Source organism: Lutra lutra, chromosome 3, assembly GCF_902655055.1.
Source record: "Lutra lutra chromosome 3, mLutLut1.2, whole genome shotgun sequence".
Lineage (NCBI taxonomy): Eukaryota > Metazoa > Chordata > Mammalia > Carnivora > Mustelidae > Lutra > Lutra lutra.
Genome location: NC_062280.1, coordinates 13,828,785 through 13,847,361, shown reverse-complemented (window position 1 = coordinate 13,847,361; position 18,577 = coordinate 13,828,785). Strand labels below are relative to the sequence as shown.

General features: G+C 39.5%; 1 protein-coding gene across 1 annotated transcript in view; it reads right to left on the bottom strand.

The window, feature by feature from the left end:
* The window catches only part of CDK15 (cyclin dependent kinase 15), an 82,204-nt gene that overhangs the window by 32,497 nt on the left and 31,130 nt on the right, over positions 1 to 18,577 (bottom strand). Inside the window, exons 9-10 of the mRNA XM_047723283.1 lie at positions 8,165 to 8,258; positions 3,632 to 3,695 (exon numbers count right to left, since the gene is read on the bottom strand). Coding sequence (XP_047579239.1) covers positions 3,632 to 3,695; positions 8,165 to 8,258 — 158 coding nt within the window. The remainder of the gene's footprint in view (positions 1 to 3,631; positions 3,696 to 8,164; positions 8,259 to 18,577) is intronic.

The following is an 18,577-nucleotide window of genomic DNA, read 5'->3' as shown; positions in this document are numbered from 1 at the left end:
CATAAACCTAGTACATCCCCGATAGGGCATCAACTGGGACTTTACCCTTTCCAGACTTTCTGGTAGTAGAATCCGCTCCAGCAATGTTGCTGTTTATTATTGCTTCTTATGGACTCCTATTAAGGATCACCAAACGCTCGCCGCCACCCCTCCCCCGGCTGGAGGCCAGTGCAGCCCCTGTTCACCTCCAGTTTGATTAATGTGTCTTGGCTAATTGTGCGAAAGATGGCAGGCCTTTAGCAAGTGTGACCAGTTTATTGTTCAGCCAATCACAGGCGCCTCAGTTAGCATGTGAAAAGGGGGTGTTTTGTTGGGGGGGGAGGGTGAGTGTTCTGGCGGCTGAGTCAAAGGCAGAGCATTTTGGGGGGTCACAGAACAACACCCACTTCTTTGAGGGGATGTTACTATGCTCTACTAAACCTGTAAACCTCGTACTCAAAGCACTTTTTTTCTCCTCCCTCTTTTTTCAAGATCTTTTTTTCCCATGGTGCGAGCAGGCAAGCCACTGGCTACCATGCAGATGGAGTTCACGTTCCAGGGTTTTTAATATTTCACTTTTATATTTCTGTTAGAGAATGATCCTGCTGAGAGTCTGGGAATCTGTGCTCGTCAGAACCCCCTTACTGACACTTGGATATATTGCTCTGAAAGCTATCCCAGGAGAAAAGATTAAACAAAAAAAAGCCTACTTTTCAAAGCCTACTTCTCAATCTGCCCACATCAAAATAAGACAACTGGCCCTTTGAAGTAGAGGACACAGAGTTCTCAGGCAGCTTGCTTAAAATGGGGGGGGGAGGGAGGAAGAAGGGAAGGAAAGAAGGAAAGAAAGAAAGAAAGAGAGAAAGGAAGGAAGGAAGAAAGAAAGGAAGAAAGAAAGAAAGAAATTAGTCTAGTGTCCAAAATTATATACCTCTTTTCTCGTTCCCAGATTTAATCAGGCATAAGAATTTGAATTGATGGCCAGAAAAACCACAACCCTGCTCCTCAGTGCCCCAAGAAAACGGGTAATTGGCCAGAGGAACCTGTCCAGGTGGGTCAGCACCAGGTGTTTTTTTTAAGCCTGTACAAACAGAAACTGTGTTCCCCTCCTAGACATAGTACAGACAAGGTCTGGGAAAGGGTAGAATAGGCCTAGATGGACATTGGATGGTTTTCCCAAGTTTTGAGCTCTTGGCTCCCTCAAATTAGAATATGGCTCAATTCGAAGTTTGGGAATTCTCACTGCTACAGAATGAAAAGGAAAGGAATGGAAGTCTCATCTAGAATGGTGTTAACTGTTCTCCTCTGTGATATTTTTCTGGCTCCCATCCCCTCTTCTTTTCTCTTAACCCCTGATATTCAAGTTGTGTGGAAGCGGCAGCGGTAGCTCAGTGATGGGGGTGAGAGGGGAGTCGCTCAAAGGGACTTTGCGAATGACATAAGGGGATGGTCCCAGAACACAGATGACGGCCCTTTTTAAAACATAGTCCTTATCATGGACTTATCAGTGGTACTGACCCCATGCTGAAGATATGCTGGAATTTTAAGATTTACAGATACAGAGTTAGACATCTTCATTGCAGTTCAGGAAGGGTTACAACTCTCTTTCTTTCATATGCTTAGCTTGGCCCCAAACCCATGGAAGTGAGATTCATGAATGATCACCTCTCTGCCCCCAGTTAGGAGAACTGGTGAAAGAGTGTGGATGAATGTGTACAAACCCAAGTCTCAGAGCTCCAAGAACGTACCAGATCCGTCTGCGCAGACCCAGCATGTAATATAGCACCTGGCAGATAGTAGGTGTTCAAATTTTTTGGACTTATTTGAATTAAATTGGATCCCTACTAGAAAAACAATGCAAAGTATGAACCCTATTGATGTTGGGCCTGGAGAATTCTCTTCATAAATAAAAAATTGCACATTACTTTGAAATGACAGCAAAATGAAAAATGCAACATATTTCTTGCTGTTTTATTGGGACCCAGTTATCTTATTTAGCACAGAATCTGGCAGGGAAGTGTTTTGAACAAGTTTCTATCATTATTGTTCTCACCAAGGCATTCTCTGTTAAGGATCACTGCTTATTTGCTTGAACCGACCTGAAACCTAAATGTTTGAAGTCTGGAGGAAAAGCATATGCTCCCCAAGGCAGATTTGTATTGACAACATCTAAACTGTTTTTTTCCAACCCATATGTGACCCTAAACTTCCGCTTGCATCCTGGTAGGAAGCTGAGGGGATCCATTTTCACCTGGAGAGGAGGGTGGGTAGGGAGAGGTATAGACAGGCAGGGTGGGAAAATAGAACCAGGTTCTCTTAGAGACCATGGCAACTGGAGATAGAACTATTACAGATAGACCATGGTCTCCACAAGAAGTCTATTCTTTTTTCTGCTTCAGACCAAAAGGCAAAGACACTATTCCAAGCCTTGTGGCCAGAGTGGCATTTTTGTCAGGGGCTACACTCAAACAAAATAGTTAGAAATGGTAAACTATTTGTAAATGACCCCAAGGCCCTTTAGCAATGTGTATGAACATTCATAAGGCAGCTGAAAAGACCTAAGCTTGCTGTAGGGTTTTCATAATCCTGGTGAGTTCAATGTATAGCTCTTTGAGCCAAGGTCAAAAGTATTTCATGCTGGAGGAAAGAATTAAAAAAAAAAAAAATCCTTGGCCTCTTATCTCTTTTGTTATCCTCTTTAACTGCCTTTTTAATCTCCCTATAACTTCTTGCTCTCATGAGACCCTTCTAGGATAATCTCATACCGAAGTTAGTAATAACAACAGTTTGGGGAAAGTCCATATTTAGTGATGGGTCAGTATGAGAATATAAAGGCTGGAAAATCTGACTTGAGTGATAATCACCCCAATCTGGTCCTTATCTGTACACATCTACCTCCCCTTTAAACCTGCAGCAAGACTCCATCTTTGGTGTGGTCGTCACTTGCCTCCTCAGCCTCTCATATAGTCCTTCATCCTACAGCTCACTACTTATCTCTTTCCTTCTGTCTCAACATCCTTGAAGTCACTACTGGGTAATCTGGTCTCTTTGACATGGCCTTGGGACCGTTCCTCAAAGACTTTCCCCATGGCCAACACTTCTAGCACTTCCAAGTCCATTCCCAGGATCCAGTCTTGGAGGATCAAATGGGTGATGAGAATGACCAAGTGTTAGGTCCAAAACAATGGATGAACTCTTCAGTAATCTAGAGACATCTTACCTGTCCTGTCCTAGGTCTAATGAGGCTTGACTTCCCCTCTGTTGTATCAGCTTTCTTTTTAGAGTTTATGAGGTACAATAACCTAGCAAATAAAGTCAATAAGAGTCATGGGACTCAAAAATGAGACCATCTTTTGAGTTCTTTTGAGTCAATGGATATCTGGAAATCAAGGCAGAATCCACAGTGATAGTTATTCCAAATTATTATGCAGCTTGCTACTGATGTTGTACAGAGTTGGAGAACTGATCTAACCTTAACTACTATTTCAGTGTCCTTCTTATAAAAGGATTAGCAGGGAATATATGAATCTAAAAATTCATCTACCTATCTTTACTGTTGAGTTAACAATAAAAGAAGGGCACCGTGTCTGTGTAGCAAATGCTTCCCACATTGTTAATTTTCAGAGCACTCAGAAGCTCAAATTGGTATTACCTGGATTATAGTTAGGTAGTTTGGAAACTCCAGGCCAGGTATCCTCTGTAGGGACTCCCAACACCTATGTAAAGCCAAAGAAAGACAACGAAAGATGAGGAGGGAGACATAAAGGACAGATTGGGAGGAGTAGGGAAGAATTCATTTTATACATCACATTATGCCAGCTGAAACACATATGAAAGAAACTTCAGTGTTTTCTACATTCACAACTTCATGGACAAAACTGCAGTGTATTCTTAAAGTCCTGTGATGGTTAACTTTATGTGCCAACTTGACTGGGAAGAGGGATGCCCAGATAGCTAGTAAAATATTATTTTGGGGTGTGTCTATGGGGGTGTTTCTGGAAGAGATTAGTATTTGAATTGGTAGACTGAGTAGAGAAATATGCCCTCTCCAGTGTGGGTGGACATCACCCAATTGATTGAGAGCCCAGATAGGACAAAAATGTGGAAGAAAGGCAAATTCCTTGTCTCCTTGAGCTGGGACATCCATCTTCTCCTGCCCTCTGACATGGGAGCTGCTGGTTCTCTGGCCTTCAGACTCTGGGACTTACACCATTCTCCCCTGAGACTGAATTACATTGGTCCTCTGTCTTACAGACAGCAGATCTCAGCCTCCATAATCACCAGAACCAATTCCCATAATAAATCTCCTCTTATGCATCTCTATACATCCTACTGGTTCTGTTTCTCAGAAGGACCCAAATATAGGTCCCAAGCCAGTGTCTCCACTAACTTACTTGTTATTCTGAGGCAGATCATATAGCCTTGCTTAAAGTCACAGTCCCAGCACTAAATCTCAAAGGCATGGTCACCATATAACAGGGTCCTATTTTGGGAGTCGGGGATCTAAAGAGGCAGGAGTGACTGTCCCTCTGCCTTACACTAGATGAAGTAAACACACACACTACACACACACACACACACACACACACGAATGTAGCCCAAATTATACCTCAGCATGAACATTCAGCTATTCCCCAATGTGCTCAAATTAAAAAGGATTCAGATTATGGACCCTTACAGAGTGGAACGTTAGTTAAAAATGATCCCAAACCTAACCCTAATCCTTCCTACCAAATTCATCTCATCTTGTTCTCTTGGTGACCTAGAAGCTTGGAATATGGTATTTGGCTTTTAACTGGTGGACTGTAAAAATAACATCATTTGGAAAAGAGCTTACTTATACTTTGTATTACCAAATGGAAGCTCCAGTTTGCAATTAATATGAAATAAAAGTCTTTAAGAGTACAAAGTCAAAACACTTCAGATGTGGGATGGTGCTTTTTCCATGAGTTGTTTTGTAGGCATCATTTCACCATTCTTTTCCTATAACCATAAAAGCCCAATGTCAGTTATCTCTGGGAGCTAGAATAACATTGCTTCTGTGAAATTTTAGGGAAATACTGGTAGCTTTCACTATACCATTATATAAAGTAACTCTTCTTAGAAGCCTATCTCAACATAACTCGTTCTAGAAGCATCTCTCATAGAAAAAAAATCTAATAAATTCAATTGCAAAATGGTGGGAATAGATGCCAGCCCAGTTGTTATGGCAGGAAGTCAATTGCCCAACCATGACTAATAATAATCAATGACGAATCCAGAATCTTAATGTCTACCAGCTTACTGACTAGGACTGATTGAGAGGTACATTTGGTGGTGCCTACTAAGATCGTCCTCAAACAAAAGACACTGAAGTGTTATTTTTCTCTCATACAATAAAAAAATCATGCCACCCAGGAAAATCTTTCTTTGATCCATTCCCTAAACAAACTGAAAACCTACTGAGAGGATTATAGGCTTTTCCTATCAACCACACTGAGCCTGAGGGAACACTAAGAATCCTGGAATCCATTTGGAAAAACCAACTGGATTAATTCTTCTTTTGTAGGAGAGGGCCAGAGGATGGGAAGCTGATTCTTCTTTTTGAACCCACCATCTTCTGTATTTGCACAGATGTGCACGGAAACAAGTGATTCACATGCACCCATATGTCTCCTGGGGGTTGGCGAAGCACAATGAAAAGAAAGCAAAGGTAATGAAGAAAAAGCAACAAAGGAAATAAATAGCGACCACATCCATATTTTCTCTAACGTGATAGTTCCTAGAATTATTGTTTACTTTGTATTATGTTTAATTAAAGCCAACAAAATGGGTACCAAACATTTTAAAATATTATACTGAAAACTTTCAGCTGGAGATTTTCCACATTTAAATAAAAATCCAATATCCTTTATTTGGAAATTTGATGCTCAATTTCTATTTGAAAGATATTGAATTCGTTTTCACTTGAGAAAATTACCAAATCTCCAATTCACTGTCCGGGAAACTGAAAACCAGAAATTGTTGATCTACTCCCTCCCTGAAGGCTTTTAAAAGGCAGTGAGTGAGTGCCGTGTTTGAAGTCATAGCGGGTTGCACAGGACTGTTTTCCGCCTTTGTTGGAATAGAAACTGAAGGCGTTTTGATTAATGAATTTAAAGTCTGCATAGTTTATTTTATTCTGGTTTTAGAACCGCATCTGGGATTATTTGCTAAAAACACTTATTACAAGGATCAGATTTCTAAAAACTTGATCAGGAAGAGGTGAGAGTTATTCAGATGAAAACACACACACACACACACACAGAGGCATTTTAGAAAGATGGTAAAATAAAGATTCAGGGTTTGTCATTACGTCTTCGTTGCTAAGAGCGAGCTCTCGGGAGGTGTGTGAAGAACGGCTGTGGTTAAAGGTTGGGAGAGTAGAATGGACCCATTGCTTTCCAAAAGGCGATTCCTACATCAAATTTCATGGAACCCAAAATAGCTTTCCTATTTTCATCTGTGTAGTCCATGTTTAATGAAACAGTAATTCACGATTTGTCTGTAATGTTGAAGTTTCTACCCTGCTCGAACTGTAGTAGTGTAAAAGATAACACACTGTTGAATGTGACTGGCTCTCACTTTGTCCTTAGAGCTTGGAACTATGGTTGTGTTAACAAAACTGTGTCTCCACCTCAAAAAAATTTTTTTTAAAAGATTTAATTAATTTATTTATTTGACAGAGAGAGAGACAGCGAGAGAGGGAATACAAGCAGGGTGAGTGGGAGAGGGAGAAGCAGGCTTTCCACAGAGCGGGGAGCCCAACACGGGGCTCAATCCCAGGACCCTGGGATCATAACTTGAGCTGAAGGCAGATGCATAATGACTGAGCCACCAAGGTGCCCCTCTGCATCACAACTGCAAAGCAGTTCCAGAGAAGCCGAATTTCCTCACCTATGCACAAAAACCCCACTCTGGCCATATCTCCCAAGAAACCCCTTATCAGAAGCTCTTAGCGAGAACATTCCAGATGCCCACTTGAAGCAAGCAAACTTGAAAGGGAGCAGGATCCAGGATAACAACGGTTCGTTTAAAACACTTTGACATACACTACAGCATGGATGAACCTTTAAAATATAAGTGAAATAAGCCAGACACAGAAGACAAATCCTATAGGATTCCACTAATATGAGATACTCGGAATAGGCAAATTCATAGAGACAGAAAATTGATGAGAGCTTATCTAGGGTCTGGAAGGAAGGAAGATGGGGAGTCAGTGTTTCATGGGTATAGAACTTCTGCTTTGGGTCATGAAAATGTTTTGGAACTGGTTGGTGGTGATGGATGCACAACAAGGTAAAGGTACTTAATGAATCATAATCTTAAAATTGGTTATTAGAAGGTAAATTTTATGTATATTTTACCACAATGAAAAAAATAACAAAAAAAATATACAGTGACTGTAGTATGTGGCATATAAACTACAAGAAAGGAAGAATGAAGTACATCATGGTACAAAAGAGGTAGGGATAGGGGCACCTGGGGGGCTCAGTGGATTAAAGCCTCTGCCTTCGGCTCAGGTCATGATCCCAAGGTCCCGAGATCGAGTCCCTCATCAGGCTCCCAGCTCAGCAGGGATCCTGCTTCTCCCTCTGCCTGCTGCCCCTCCTGTTTGTTCTCTCTCTCTCCCTCTGTGTCAAATAAATAAATAAATAAAATCTCCAAATGAGGTAGGGATAGTGAGTCAAGAAATGGAACCACACAGAGAAGCACCTTCACACTTTAGGAACGTGCTTTTCGAAGAGCACGATTAATACTTCTCTCACACTAACACAGTTAAGCCTTTATCAGAGTTTTGCGGAAATTTCGTGTCTTGTCTTCAGTTGACAAGGACCCAGGGCCAAATATCCGATAGAGTCAGAGCTGAGGGTGGCGAGGCAGGGATGTGCCTGAGCAGTAGTGGCAGAAATTGCCCTGGGAGACTGAGAAAATCACAACAGGGAGCAGGTGCATTCAGGGGCTGCTATAAGACAACCTCGGTTTCCTGACTGCGCCTCCATTGCCAAGGTGTTTACACCTGCGGCAAATCCCACAGTTTCCATGGCCTTAATACACGGCGTAAAATCTCAAAGCAGATGGACTAGTTCATGGTCTCTAAAGCAAAGTTGGCTCAAAGTTTGAATTGTAGGTATTTCGTCTTCCTCAGAGAAAATTCTTCTCTTACCTCCCAGATCTTCTCCAGCTGTTCGAGGATGCTGGAAACCCCAGGAAACAAAGGTTCACCCTGGAACATTTCAATAAAGATGCAGCCTGCACCCCTAGCAAAGGAAACAAGAGTCAGCCAGGCAAGGAAACCATACATGCGCAACTGAACTACTAGTATTTCTCCACCCAGCAAATATTTGGGGGGAGTTAAAAGGGGCCACATGCTATTAAAAGTCTTGGGGGAAAAAAAAGAAAAAGAAAGTAAGAACAGCCAGAAGCTCTTAGTTAAAATGATACGCAGCCAGCATTTAGGAACCCAGTAAAGACAGCAAACCTTTCAGCTCATTCAAATTCGTTATCCTTTTTATTAGAAGTACTGAGTCTCCAAATTGAATGCTGTCTTGCATGCAATCTAAGATGTTCTCGTTGTAAGAGGCTCTGTTAGTGTAAGGACTAAGAAGGAAAACTGCAAGTGAAACCATGACATAATCAGAACGTTCCTTTTACAGCTAGTGAAAGGGCTATTATGAATTTAATTAGACAGGATTTTATCACATATCATACTTGCACATGCCGCAAATGGAACATTTAAGTGAAATAAATTGGTTTGGGTTCTCCTATAAGTTTTTCACATTCAGCATTTGACTCAGACTCTTTGATGTCTATGTTTATCCATGGGATCATCCTCTATATCAGGAGTTTGATGATGAAGCATTTCTTAAAATAATCCATAAGAAAACTAAGAGTCCTCGGTGCTGGGCTCCTAGGCTGACCTTGCCATTACACAGAGCTAACCTACTTTTGATTCCTGCTTATAGAATGTTACTAAACATGCCTCGCGCACTCCCTCTCCACAACCGTTTGGTTCCTAGTTTAAAAAGAAGGAAAAAAACCAAAGAAAGCTATCCTTTCTGCAAGACTTTCTTCCAAGTCACTGATGCCCATTCTGCAACTTTTGATGCTGGCATTTGAGGTTCACACGTGGCAATGGTAGCTGTGGTCCCAGTTGCAGCCTGGGTGGTGGCCTTGGTAAGACTCTCCTGATTATAAGGTACATCCTGATTTAGCTGAGAGTGTGCCTCACAAAATAGATGAAATAGGGTGAAATAGACAATCTATTTCCTGTGTAGTCAAACTGGAGGGTAATTCCTGAGGGACAGTGAGGGGTAAGACTTATTTTGCTAATAATACACATTTTTATTCATATAAGTCTTTTGAGAGATAAAAATGCTCCAGGTGATGGATTACAGTGATTATCCTCATGGTCCTATCCTTTGACTCCAAATGCTTTGCATTTATAACGCATAATTTCTCAAATTCCCTTAATCATCCTGACATTTTCTTATGTGGCATGATAAAGAAGGATAGTTAAATAAAACATTTTATTAGAGATGATCATGGTATTAAAAATTTATTATTAAGTTCATTTTAAATCTGGTCTTTAATATTATTCATATGCATTTATTGCATATGATAACTTTTCATTTTTTTCCTTTGGGTTACAGACACAGGCTATATAATTCAGTTTATTATTTTTTAAAAGATTTTATTTATTTATTTGACAGAGACAGAGATAGCGAGAGAGGGAATACAAGCAGGAGGAGTGGGAGAGGGAGAAGCAAGCTTTCCATAGAGCAGGGAGCCTGACACGGGGTTCGATCCCAGGACCCTGGGATCGCTTAACGACTGAGCCACCCAGGCGCCTCTATAATTCACTTTAAAGTACTTGTGGAGGAGAAAGCAGATTTCTTGGTAAACAAGTTTAAGAGTAATTTTTACTTGTGTCTGGTTTGAGGATAGAATTCATAATAAAAAGAAAATTATGGGGCACCTGGGTGGCTCAGTCGGTTAAACGCCTGCCTTTGACTCAGGTCATGATCCCAGGGTCCTGGAATTGAGCCCCACTTTGGGCTTCCTGCTCAGCAGGGGGCCTATTTCTCCCTCTTCCTCTGCCTCTCCCCACAACTCATGATGAGTGCTCTCTTGCTCTCTCTCAAATAAATAAAATCTTTTAAAAAAGAGAAAAAATGAACATTGAAATATCATTGTATCTTTTCCGATCAAAAAAAAAAAAGATAAAAAACTGTTTTCATGACCTCATATTTGGTTTGCATTTAAAATAACCCTCTGGCTTATTTTTAGAATTTTGCACAAATGTAAATAAAAGGTAAGACATTATTGACAATTTTTAAAAAGTCAGTTTGGATACAGTGGCTACCATATTTACTTTTAAATTATTTTTCATGTATTAGAGACATCTTGATATGTGCTACAAGAATTCTGATCAGACAAATATGACTTAAGAACCTGGCAAATGGTATCTTGAGGGGAATTTTTAGAATTAAAGCTCCTCATTAGCTTGTATTTTAAAATCCATTTCTTCCCCTTGTCTTTAAAGCAACAGATATAAAATGTGTGAGTTAAACAATAATATGAAGAAGAATAAAAGTAATAGAAAACTGTCAAATGGTTAAAAACCATCCTGATTGTTAGCAATGGTCAATTATGAGATAAGCCAACTAGGAAACCGACTTGGTCAATGCCACTGAGTGGCCACCACCCACTGCCCCTGATGCTCTGTCTGTGCTTGAAAGGTATCAAACCATTTCATTTTGAAATGAAAAAAAGGTGCATGTGTGTAAAACATACATGCAATTGTATATTAACTGCTATGAAATCAAAATGGAAATGTGCTGGTTTTCTAAGACTGGAGGCAACCCTCCATCCAGTACCCTAACACCTACCAGAAATGCCAGGGGCTCACAAATCACTAGGAGGCCTGATGGAATTTGTAAACAAGGTTCAAAACCAAGGTCACGACCAGGTTTAAACCTGCAGTCTACTTTTCCCCTCTCTTTAAACTGTTTTCATCACTTGGGAAAAACTTGTTACTTTTTCATCCTAGTGGCTGTAGGAGACCAAGAAGGAAGTCCTTTTGTTAGCAACTTCTTAGTGTCCTTTGTCTTCTACTCCACTAAGGACTGTGTACAAAATTAGGTAAAATAGTGGAGAAATCTGGACATTCAGGCCATTATGCAAGTAGTACAAGGTCTTTGTGGTACAGAATAATAGGCTAACGTTTGGTTGAAATTCTTTGTTTGCATTTGTGTGATTGGTGCTTTAGTGGCATTCTCTTGAGTCTTTGTTTTTAAGTTTCACCTAAGGGCAGATTAAAACATTTCTCAGATAGGCACCTGGGTGGCTCAGTGGGTTAAGCCTCTGCCTTCAGCTCGGGTCATGATCTCAGTGTCCTGGGATCGAGTCCCACATCAGGCTTTATGCTCGGTGGGGAGCCTGCTTCTTCCTCTCTCTCTCTCTCTCTCTCTCTGCCTACTTGTGATCTCTCTCTGTCAAATAAATAAATAAAATCTCTAAAAAACACACAAACCTTTCTCAGCTAACAAATATAGAGTCTAAGGCTGCTTGTTTATATTTTTCATATTTATATACATATATATAGAGAAAGTGTGTTTCTGTGTATCTGTGTGTGAGCGCACACGCACGCATGGGTGCCCATGTGCTTACTTGGACACTTGCAAGACAAACAAAATTCCTAAATCAATCATATTTCAGTACCTGGAATATCCATAAGTACCATAAATATCAATGCATTGGTAAGAAAGTAAACCCATGCACTCTGAGTTTGAAGAACAAAAGATGCTTTCTAGGTGTAAGCATTGTTCTTTAAAAACTATACAACTCATCTTCTTATTTTTTTCATTTGTTCTTCAGAGCTATTGTATTTTTTAATTTGGTTTGTAAACTAGTTGAGTGGCTATTGTCTATTTTGTCCACCCCCAGCCTAGCCTTAAGCAAACATTTAAAATATTCTGAATATTTAGGTCCAATTAGGAAACCGGCTCCTATTCCCTTTTACTCCTCTGTTTTGTGCTTAAATCTTCATCCTGTGGCTCTTCTTACCTCTCCTTCTTACCCTTCCTATCTTTAGGTGCTCAGAGGACTTCTGCTCTGTGGCAATATCCTGGGGGCCATCCATGTAAATGAAAGGGAGCTTCCTTTGCAGGGTAAAAAGACCCTATGGTGCCAACCAGCTCATCCTTCCAGAAAGGAGAGATGCGCTGGGTCATTATTGCTCCAACTGTGGCTCTTCAGTCAAGTTAGAAGAAACAGCTTATATGTTTTCTGCTTTTTCTGGCTTTCTTCCTAACCTTTTCCCTATTCTGAGCATGAACAAATTCTTCTGTAAGAGAGGAGAAGATTCTTCAAATTCCTTAGGCAGTCTCTGGGGAAATCAACCATCTCAGGAGTTAGGTTTTTGAGAGGTGTAAAGAACATACAAAAATGTTTTTGGGAGAAATGAATCAGTATTTCATTTTTCAGTTTTGAAATTAATTCAGAACAACATAACATATGACAGTGACATGACATTTCCATTTGCTTTTCCCTGGGCCACTCTTTACATTTGGAAGTTTGCAGCAGGAAATTTGTAATCTCTCAGGCAGGAACAACTTTACATAGTCCTAAAACCAGCAGCTGCCTGAAGTCAGTTTTGAATAGTGCACGTTGTGTGCCAAAATAAATCCTTCTTTAAAACCCAGTTTACCCCAACGTGGATAAACCTTGACAACATTATGCTAAGTGAAATAAACCAGATGCAGAAGAAAAATATTGTATGATTGTACGTATATGAAGTACCTAAAAAGACTTAGATTCATGGAGACAGCAAATAGAATAATGGATCTCAGGGGCTGGGGGAAGAGAGTAAGAGGCAGTTTTTGTTTAATGGGTATAGAGTTTTAGCTTGGGATGATGAAAAGTTTTGGAGATGGATAATAGTGATGGTTACACTACAATGCGAATGTACTTAATGCCATTGGATTGTACATTTTAAAATGGTTAAAGTGAGATGCCTGGGTGGCTCAGTTGATTGAGCGGCTGTGCTTGGCTCAGGTCATGATCCCAGCGTCCTGGGATCAAGTCCCACATTGGGATCCTTGTTCAGTGGGGAGCCTGCTTCTCCCTCTGCCTCTGCCTGACACATTGTCTGCCTGTGCTTGCTCTTTCTTTCTCTTTGACAAATAAATAAATAAAATCTTAAAAAATAAATAAAATGGGTAAAGTGTGTGTGTGTGTGTGTGTGTGTGTGTGTGTGTCTCAGTTAGTTAAGCATCTGACTCTTGATTTTGGCTCAAGTCATGATTTCAGGCTCATGGGATGGAACCCTGTGTTGGGCTTTGAGCTCAGTGCGGAGTCTGCTTGAGGACTGTCTCCCTCTCCCCCTCTCCTCACTCATACTCTCTCTCTAAAATAAATAAATAAATTAATTTTAAAAATGGCTAAAATGATAAGTTTTATGTTATGTGTATTTTAACACAATACAAAAAAGTAAAAACAATAACAAAATGGTGTAGTTATCCTAAAACATTGAGTTTTCTCCCTGAAGTTACTAATAGAATCTTCTAAGGTCTGAAAAGGTGGCAGAAAGAAAGAAGAGATGATGATGCAGGAAGAGAGAGGTTGGTTTTAAGTGCTAGGAATAACCAGTATGTCCTACTTGTGTGTTTTCCAGAATCTAACTGTTCGTTCTGGGCTCCCACTGATGCTGGTGTCCCCTGGGCTCACTGTCATGAGAAGCTCTGGCACTCTATGGTATCATTAGTTTCTTTTAGACAAAGGCTCTAATGTTCCCCCATGGTCAACTGCCTCCTAATATGCACTCAGCCTGGGGCTCAGTTGGTTGTGTCTGACTCTTGATTTCAGCTCAGGTCATGATCTCAGAGTCATGAGATCTGGGCTTGGAGTCTACTCAAAATTCTCTTCTCCCTCTCCCTCTGCATTGCCCCAATAGATAGATAGATAGATAGATAGATAGATAGATAGATAAAAAACACTCAGCTTGTACCCTATGGGGTTTTGTGGCCTAGCACAATAGGATTTCCCCCCTTTCCTTCCTTTGTCAATTGGAAATCTTCTCCCTACTCACTTGCCCTTTTACTACTCTGAAAAGAAAAAAAAATGGGGGAAGAGGAATTGCAGTGTATACACTCTGACACTTAACAATTATCTAGAGAGTGAACAAATAACAGTAAACTCAATGAAAGGTGCCTATTGCTCTATTTTTATATTACTTTTTGAGTTTTACTGGGAAAACAGTAATAATAATAGAATGAATAAAGGTAATAATAATTTTAACTTACAATTGGGTTTCTATTTTGTGTTATTATTATTCATGGTTAAATTCATGAAACACCAATGAAATAACATTTTGTACATGTAAGTGTACGTGTAGCTTAAGGAAGACTTGAAGAACTAGTAGGCGAGCTAAAGAAATTACCCAGAATGCAGCACAGAAAGTTAAGAAGACAGGAAATACGAAAGAAAGGATAAGATCTGTGGGTAATAGGAAAACACGGTCTGACAGTCTTTCATGGGAGCTACAGAAAGAGAGACGGGAATAGAGGCAACATTCAAAGAGGAAATGACCAACTAAAGACATGATTCATAACCAGAAGAAGCACAGTATATACCAAGCAGGGTAAGTGAAAAGAAACCCACACCAGATACCTTAAGTGAAAACTCTATAATAATAAAAGCCAAAAAAAAACCACCCCAAAAACAAAAAAAAAACCCTCTTTAAAACGTGTAGCTAAAATGAGAGATCACCTGCAAAAGTAAGACAATAAGGATCAAAGAAAATTTTACAACAGCAGCAACAGAAGATAAAGCAGGGGGATGAGATCTTTTAAGTTCTGAGAAAAAAATAAGCATCAATCTTGAATTACATCCCCAGCAAGTCTACCTTTCAGCAATGAGAGTCTAAGACCCAAAAACAGAGTTTGCCACCGACAGGCCTACAATGAAGAATATTCTAAATGAATAGCTTCAAAAGAGGGGCACTTGGGTGGCTCAGTGGGTTAAGCTGCTGCCTTCAGCTCATGTCATGGTCTCAGGGTCCTGGGATCAAGTCCTGCATCGGGCTTTCTGCTCAGCAGAGAGCCTGCTTCCCTCTCTCTCTCTGCCTGCCTCTCTGTCTACTTGTGATCTCTGTCTGTCAAATAAATGAATAAAATCTTTAAAAAAAAAAAAAGAATAGCTTCAAAAGAAAGGAAAATTATTCCAAAAATAAGATTTAAAGCGTGAGGTTTTAAAGTTTAAAATTTTTAAACAGTTTTAAATTTATTGACACTTAATAAAAATAGCTTTAAGTATATAAAGCAAAAATGAATAGAAATATGACAAATCAACAATGTAGTAAACAATTTGAACACACCTTTGGTAAGTTAAACAGACAAAAATGATGTAAAGAAGATTTGGATAACACAGTTAACCTTGAATTTTTGAATATATGTAAAAACCTGTACCCAACAACTCAAAAATCTGAATTCTTCTCAAATGTGTGTGAAATATTTGCAAACACCAATCACGTACTAGGTCAATGCTTGTTATACTATCTTTAGCAAAACACCAGATTTTTCTCAATTTTGGTGATGACTTTTAATATGTAAATAATTTCAAACTTAAAGAAAAGTTGCAAGCACAGTAGAAAGAACTCTCTTCAAACTGATTCACCAATTTCCAACATTATGCCTCTTTCATTTTTTCCTTTTTCCTGAAGCAGTAAGTAAGTTGCAGATCATAATTCTTTACCCCTATGTACTTTGTGTTTTCTAAGAACAAAAGCATTCTCTTACATAACAACACCACAATTATCAAAGTCGGGAAATTTAACATTGATTGAATACTACTCTCTGATCCACAATCCATATTTAAATTTTACCTTTTTTCCCAGTACTGTTCTTTAGTTCCACTTCCCCCAGGATCCAATCTAGGACCCTACATTGCATTTGTTGGCATATCTCTTTAGTTTCTTTCTTCTGAAATAATTCCTCAGTCTTTCTTTGCCTTTTAAAACTTGGACCCAGTAGGGTATCAAAATATGCCCCTCTGGTATAAAGACTATTTTGAGCTGAAGGCAATTGAAAAAGAGCAAACATATGATGAGCTTTCTGCCTCCCCCTCTATGCCTGAAAGTAGGGCATAAATTCCCCTTGTGAGGATGTCCAGCCCACAATTTACTGCCACTGAAGAGTCCAGAAACCGCTTTCTTTTGTCTTATCACTTCCCTACAAATTTATCATCCTTTGTCAGAATGGTACAAAAGCCTCCAAGCCTAGCTTCTTCTTTGGGAGTTTTCTCTTCTCTCTACAAAGCCCCTTCCCCCATGTCACATAAAACTGAACATCAAATAAAATTTATATGCATTTCCCCAATTAATCTGTTGTCAGTTTGCAGTCTCGTCCATAGACTTTAAGAGGACAGAGGGAAATTTTCCCTCCCCTACAACCCTTTAAATGAGGACAGGCCAGGGGCACCTGGGTGGCTCAGTGGTTAAAGCCTCTGGCTTTGGCTCATGTCATGATCTCAGAGTCCTGGGATCGAACCTCGCATCGGGCTCCCTGCTCAGCAGGGATCCTGCTCCCCCGCCCCCAGCTCTGCCTGCCTCTCTGGCTACTTGTGATCTTTGTCTGTCAAATAAATAAATAAAATATTAAAAAAAAAAAAGAGGACAGGCCAGTTATGTTGCAGAATGTCACTCAAACAGAGTTAATTTACCTGATGTTTGGGATTTTTTTTTTTTTTTTGCAGGAAAACCACATAAGTGATATTGTACCCTTCTCAGTGCCCCATATTAGGAGGCACCCAGTGTCAGTCAGTCCCATTATTGATAATATTAACTCTAATTACTAGGTGAATGTGGTATCTGCCAAGTTTCTCTACTATAAAGTTACTATTTTTTTCCTTTATAATTGACAAATAATTTCTTGGCAATTATTTCAAGACTATATAAATTTTTTATTCCTCTTCAAACTTTCTAGTTTGGCATTGTTAATTCTTACTTGAGCCAACAACTCCTATGCTGCAAAAGAGTGGTTTTCTAAGTCCATCATTTCTTCTGTTATTAATTGGAGTGCTACAGGAAGGAGTTGTTTCCTTTCTTATCCAGTTAGCTAACCTTAATATGGGCTCATATATTTCTATTTTATTCAGTGGGTTATAATCCATTACTCACATTATTTGCTTTGATTATAAGTCAGATTGCACTCAAATTGTACATCTTTGACATTTGGACATTTCTTCAAGTTGCTTCCCCTGCCCTTTTGATATATTCCCATCATTTTTGGACCACTTTATAAAAAAAAATGTTCTGGCCCACCAACGTGTTCTTGACTCTCGTTATACTTTCCCCTGCCCCAGCCTTAGAATTGGCCATTTTTCCAAAATATCTGAGTTCTTTTTAGCGGGGAATGGTATCAGGAAATCAAGATCTGAGAGGCAGACCAAGACTTATATAAAATACAAAAATCAATTTCTTTAGAAATAATGCACATAGGGGCGCCTGGGTGGTTCAGTGGTTTAACCTCTGCCTTCAGCTCAGGTCATGATCCCAGGGTTCTGGGATGGAGCCCCACATTGGGCTCTCTGCTCAGCAGGGAGCCTGCTTCCTTGTCTCTCTGCCTGCCTTTCTGCCTACTTGTGATCTCTATCTGTCAAATAAATAAATAAAATCTTAAAAAGAAATAATGCACATAGCAAAATCAAATGCAAATCTTCCCTGAGGGGGCCCACCTCATTCAAGGCCTCAAAAAAAAAAAAAATCCCACAAATGAAATTTCAAGGTAAATTAGCATATAACTGTCAAAAACAACATGCATGGAAAAAAAAGATACTATATGCGGAACCAAAAGAAACAATAAACAACAGAAATAGACTTAGAGGGACTTTTGCTCTAGACATGTAAAAGTTTAGAGAGAAAATGATAAAACTACTAAAAGACATTAAGGACTAACCAAACAGATGAGAGATATACTGTGTTTAAAAATTGGAAAACAATATTACAAAGGTATTGGTTATCCTCAGAGTTTCAATTTCAATGAAATTGAAATTATAGAACTCTGAGGATAACCAATACCTTTGTAATATTTCTATTACAATTTCTAATGAAAATCCCACTAGGATTTTTCATGAAACTGGAAACACTGTATCTAAAATGTATATGAAAAATCATGGGACACCCAGCTTAGCTCAATTGGTAGAGTATGCGAATCTTGATCTCATGATTCAAGTCCCACGATGGGTGTAGAGATTACACAAAAATAAAATATTTAAAAACAAACAAACAAATAAAATGTACATGAAAAATCAAAGGGAAAAAGTAGCCAAGACCCTCCTGAGGGAAGGAGATGAAATAGGTAGGGACACTTGTCCTACCAGATATCAAATATCATTATAAAGCTATAGAAATTAATATAGTGGGACACTGGGGCAGGGACAGAGAAACTGACCCCCCAGTGGAACAGAATAGAATAGAGAACCCAGACACAGACCTCTGCGTTTTGGAAACTTGATATATGAGAGATTTGGCATGGCAGATCACCGAAGAAACAGGGGTGAGACAATTGGTTGGCACGGA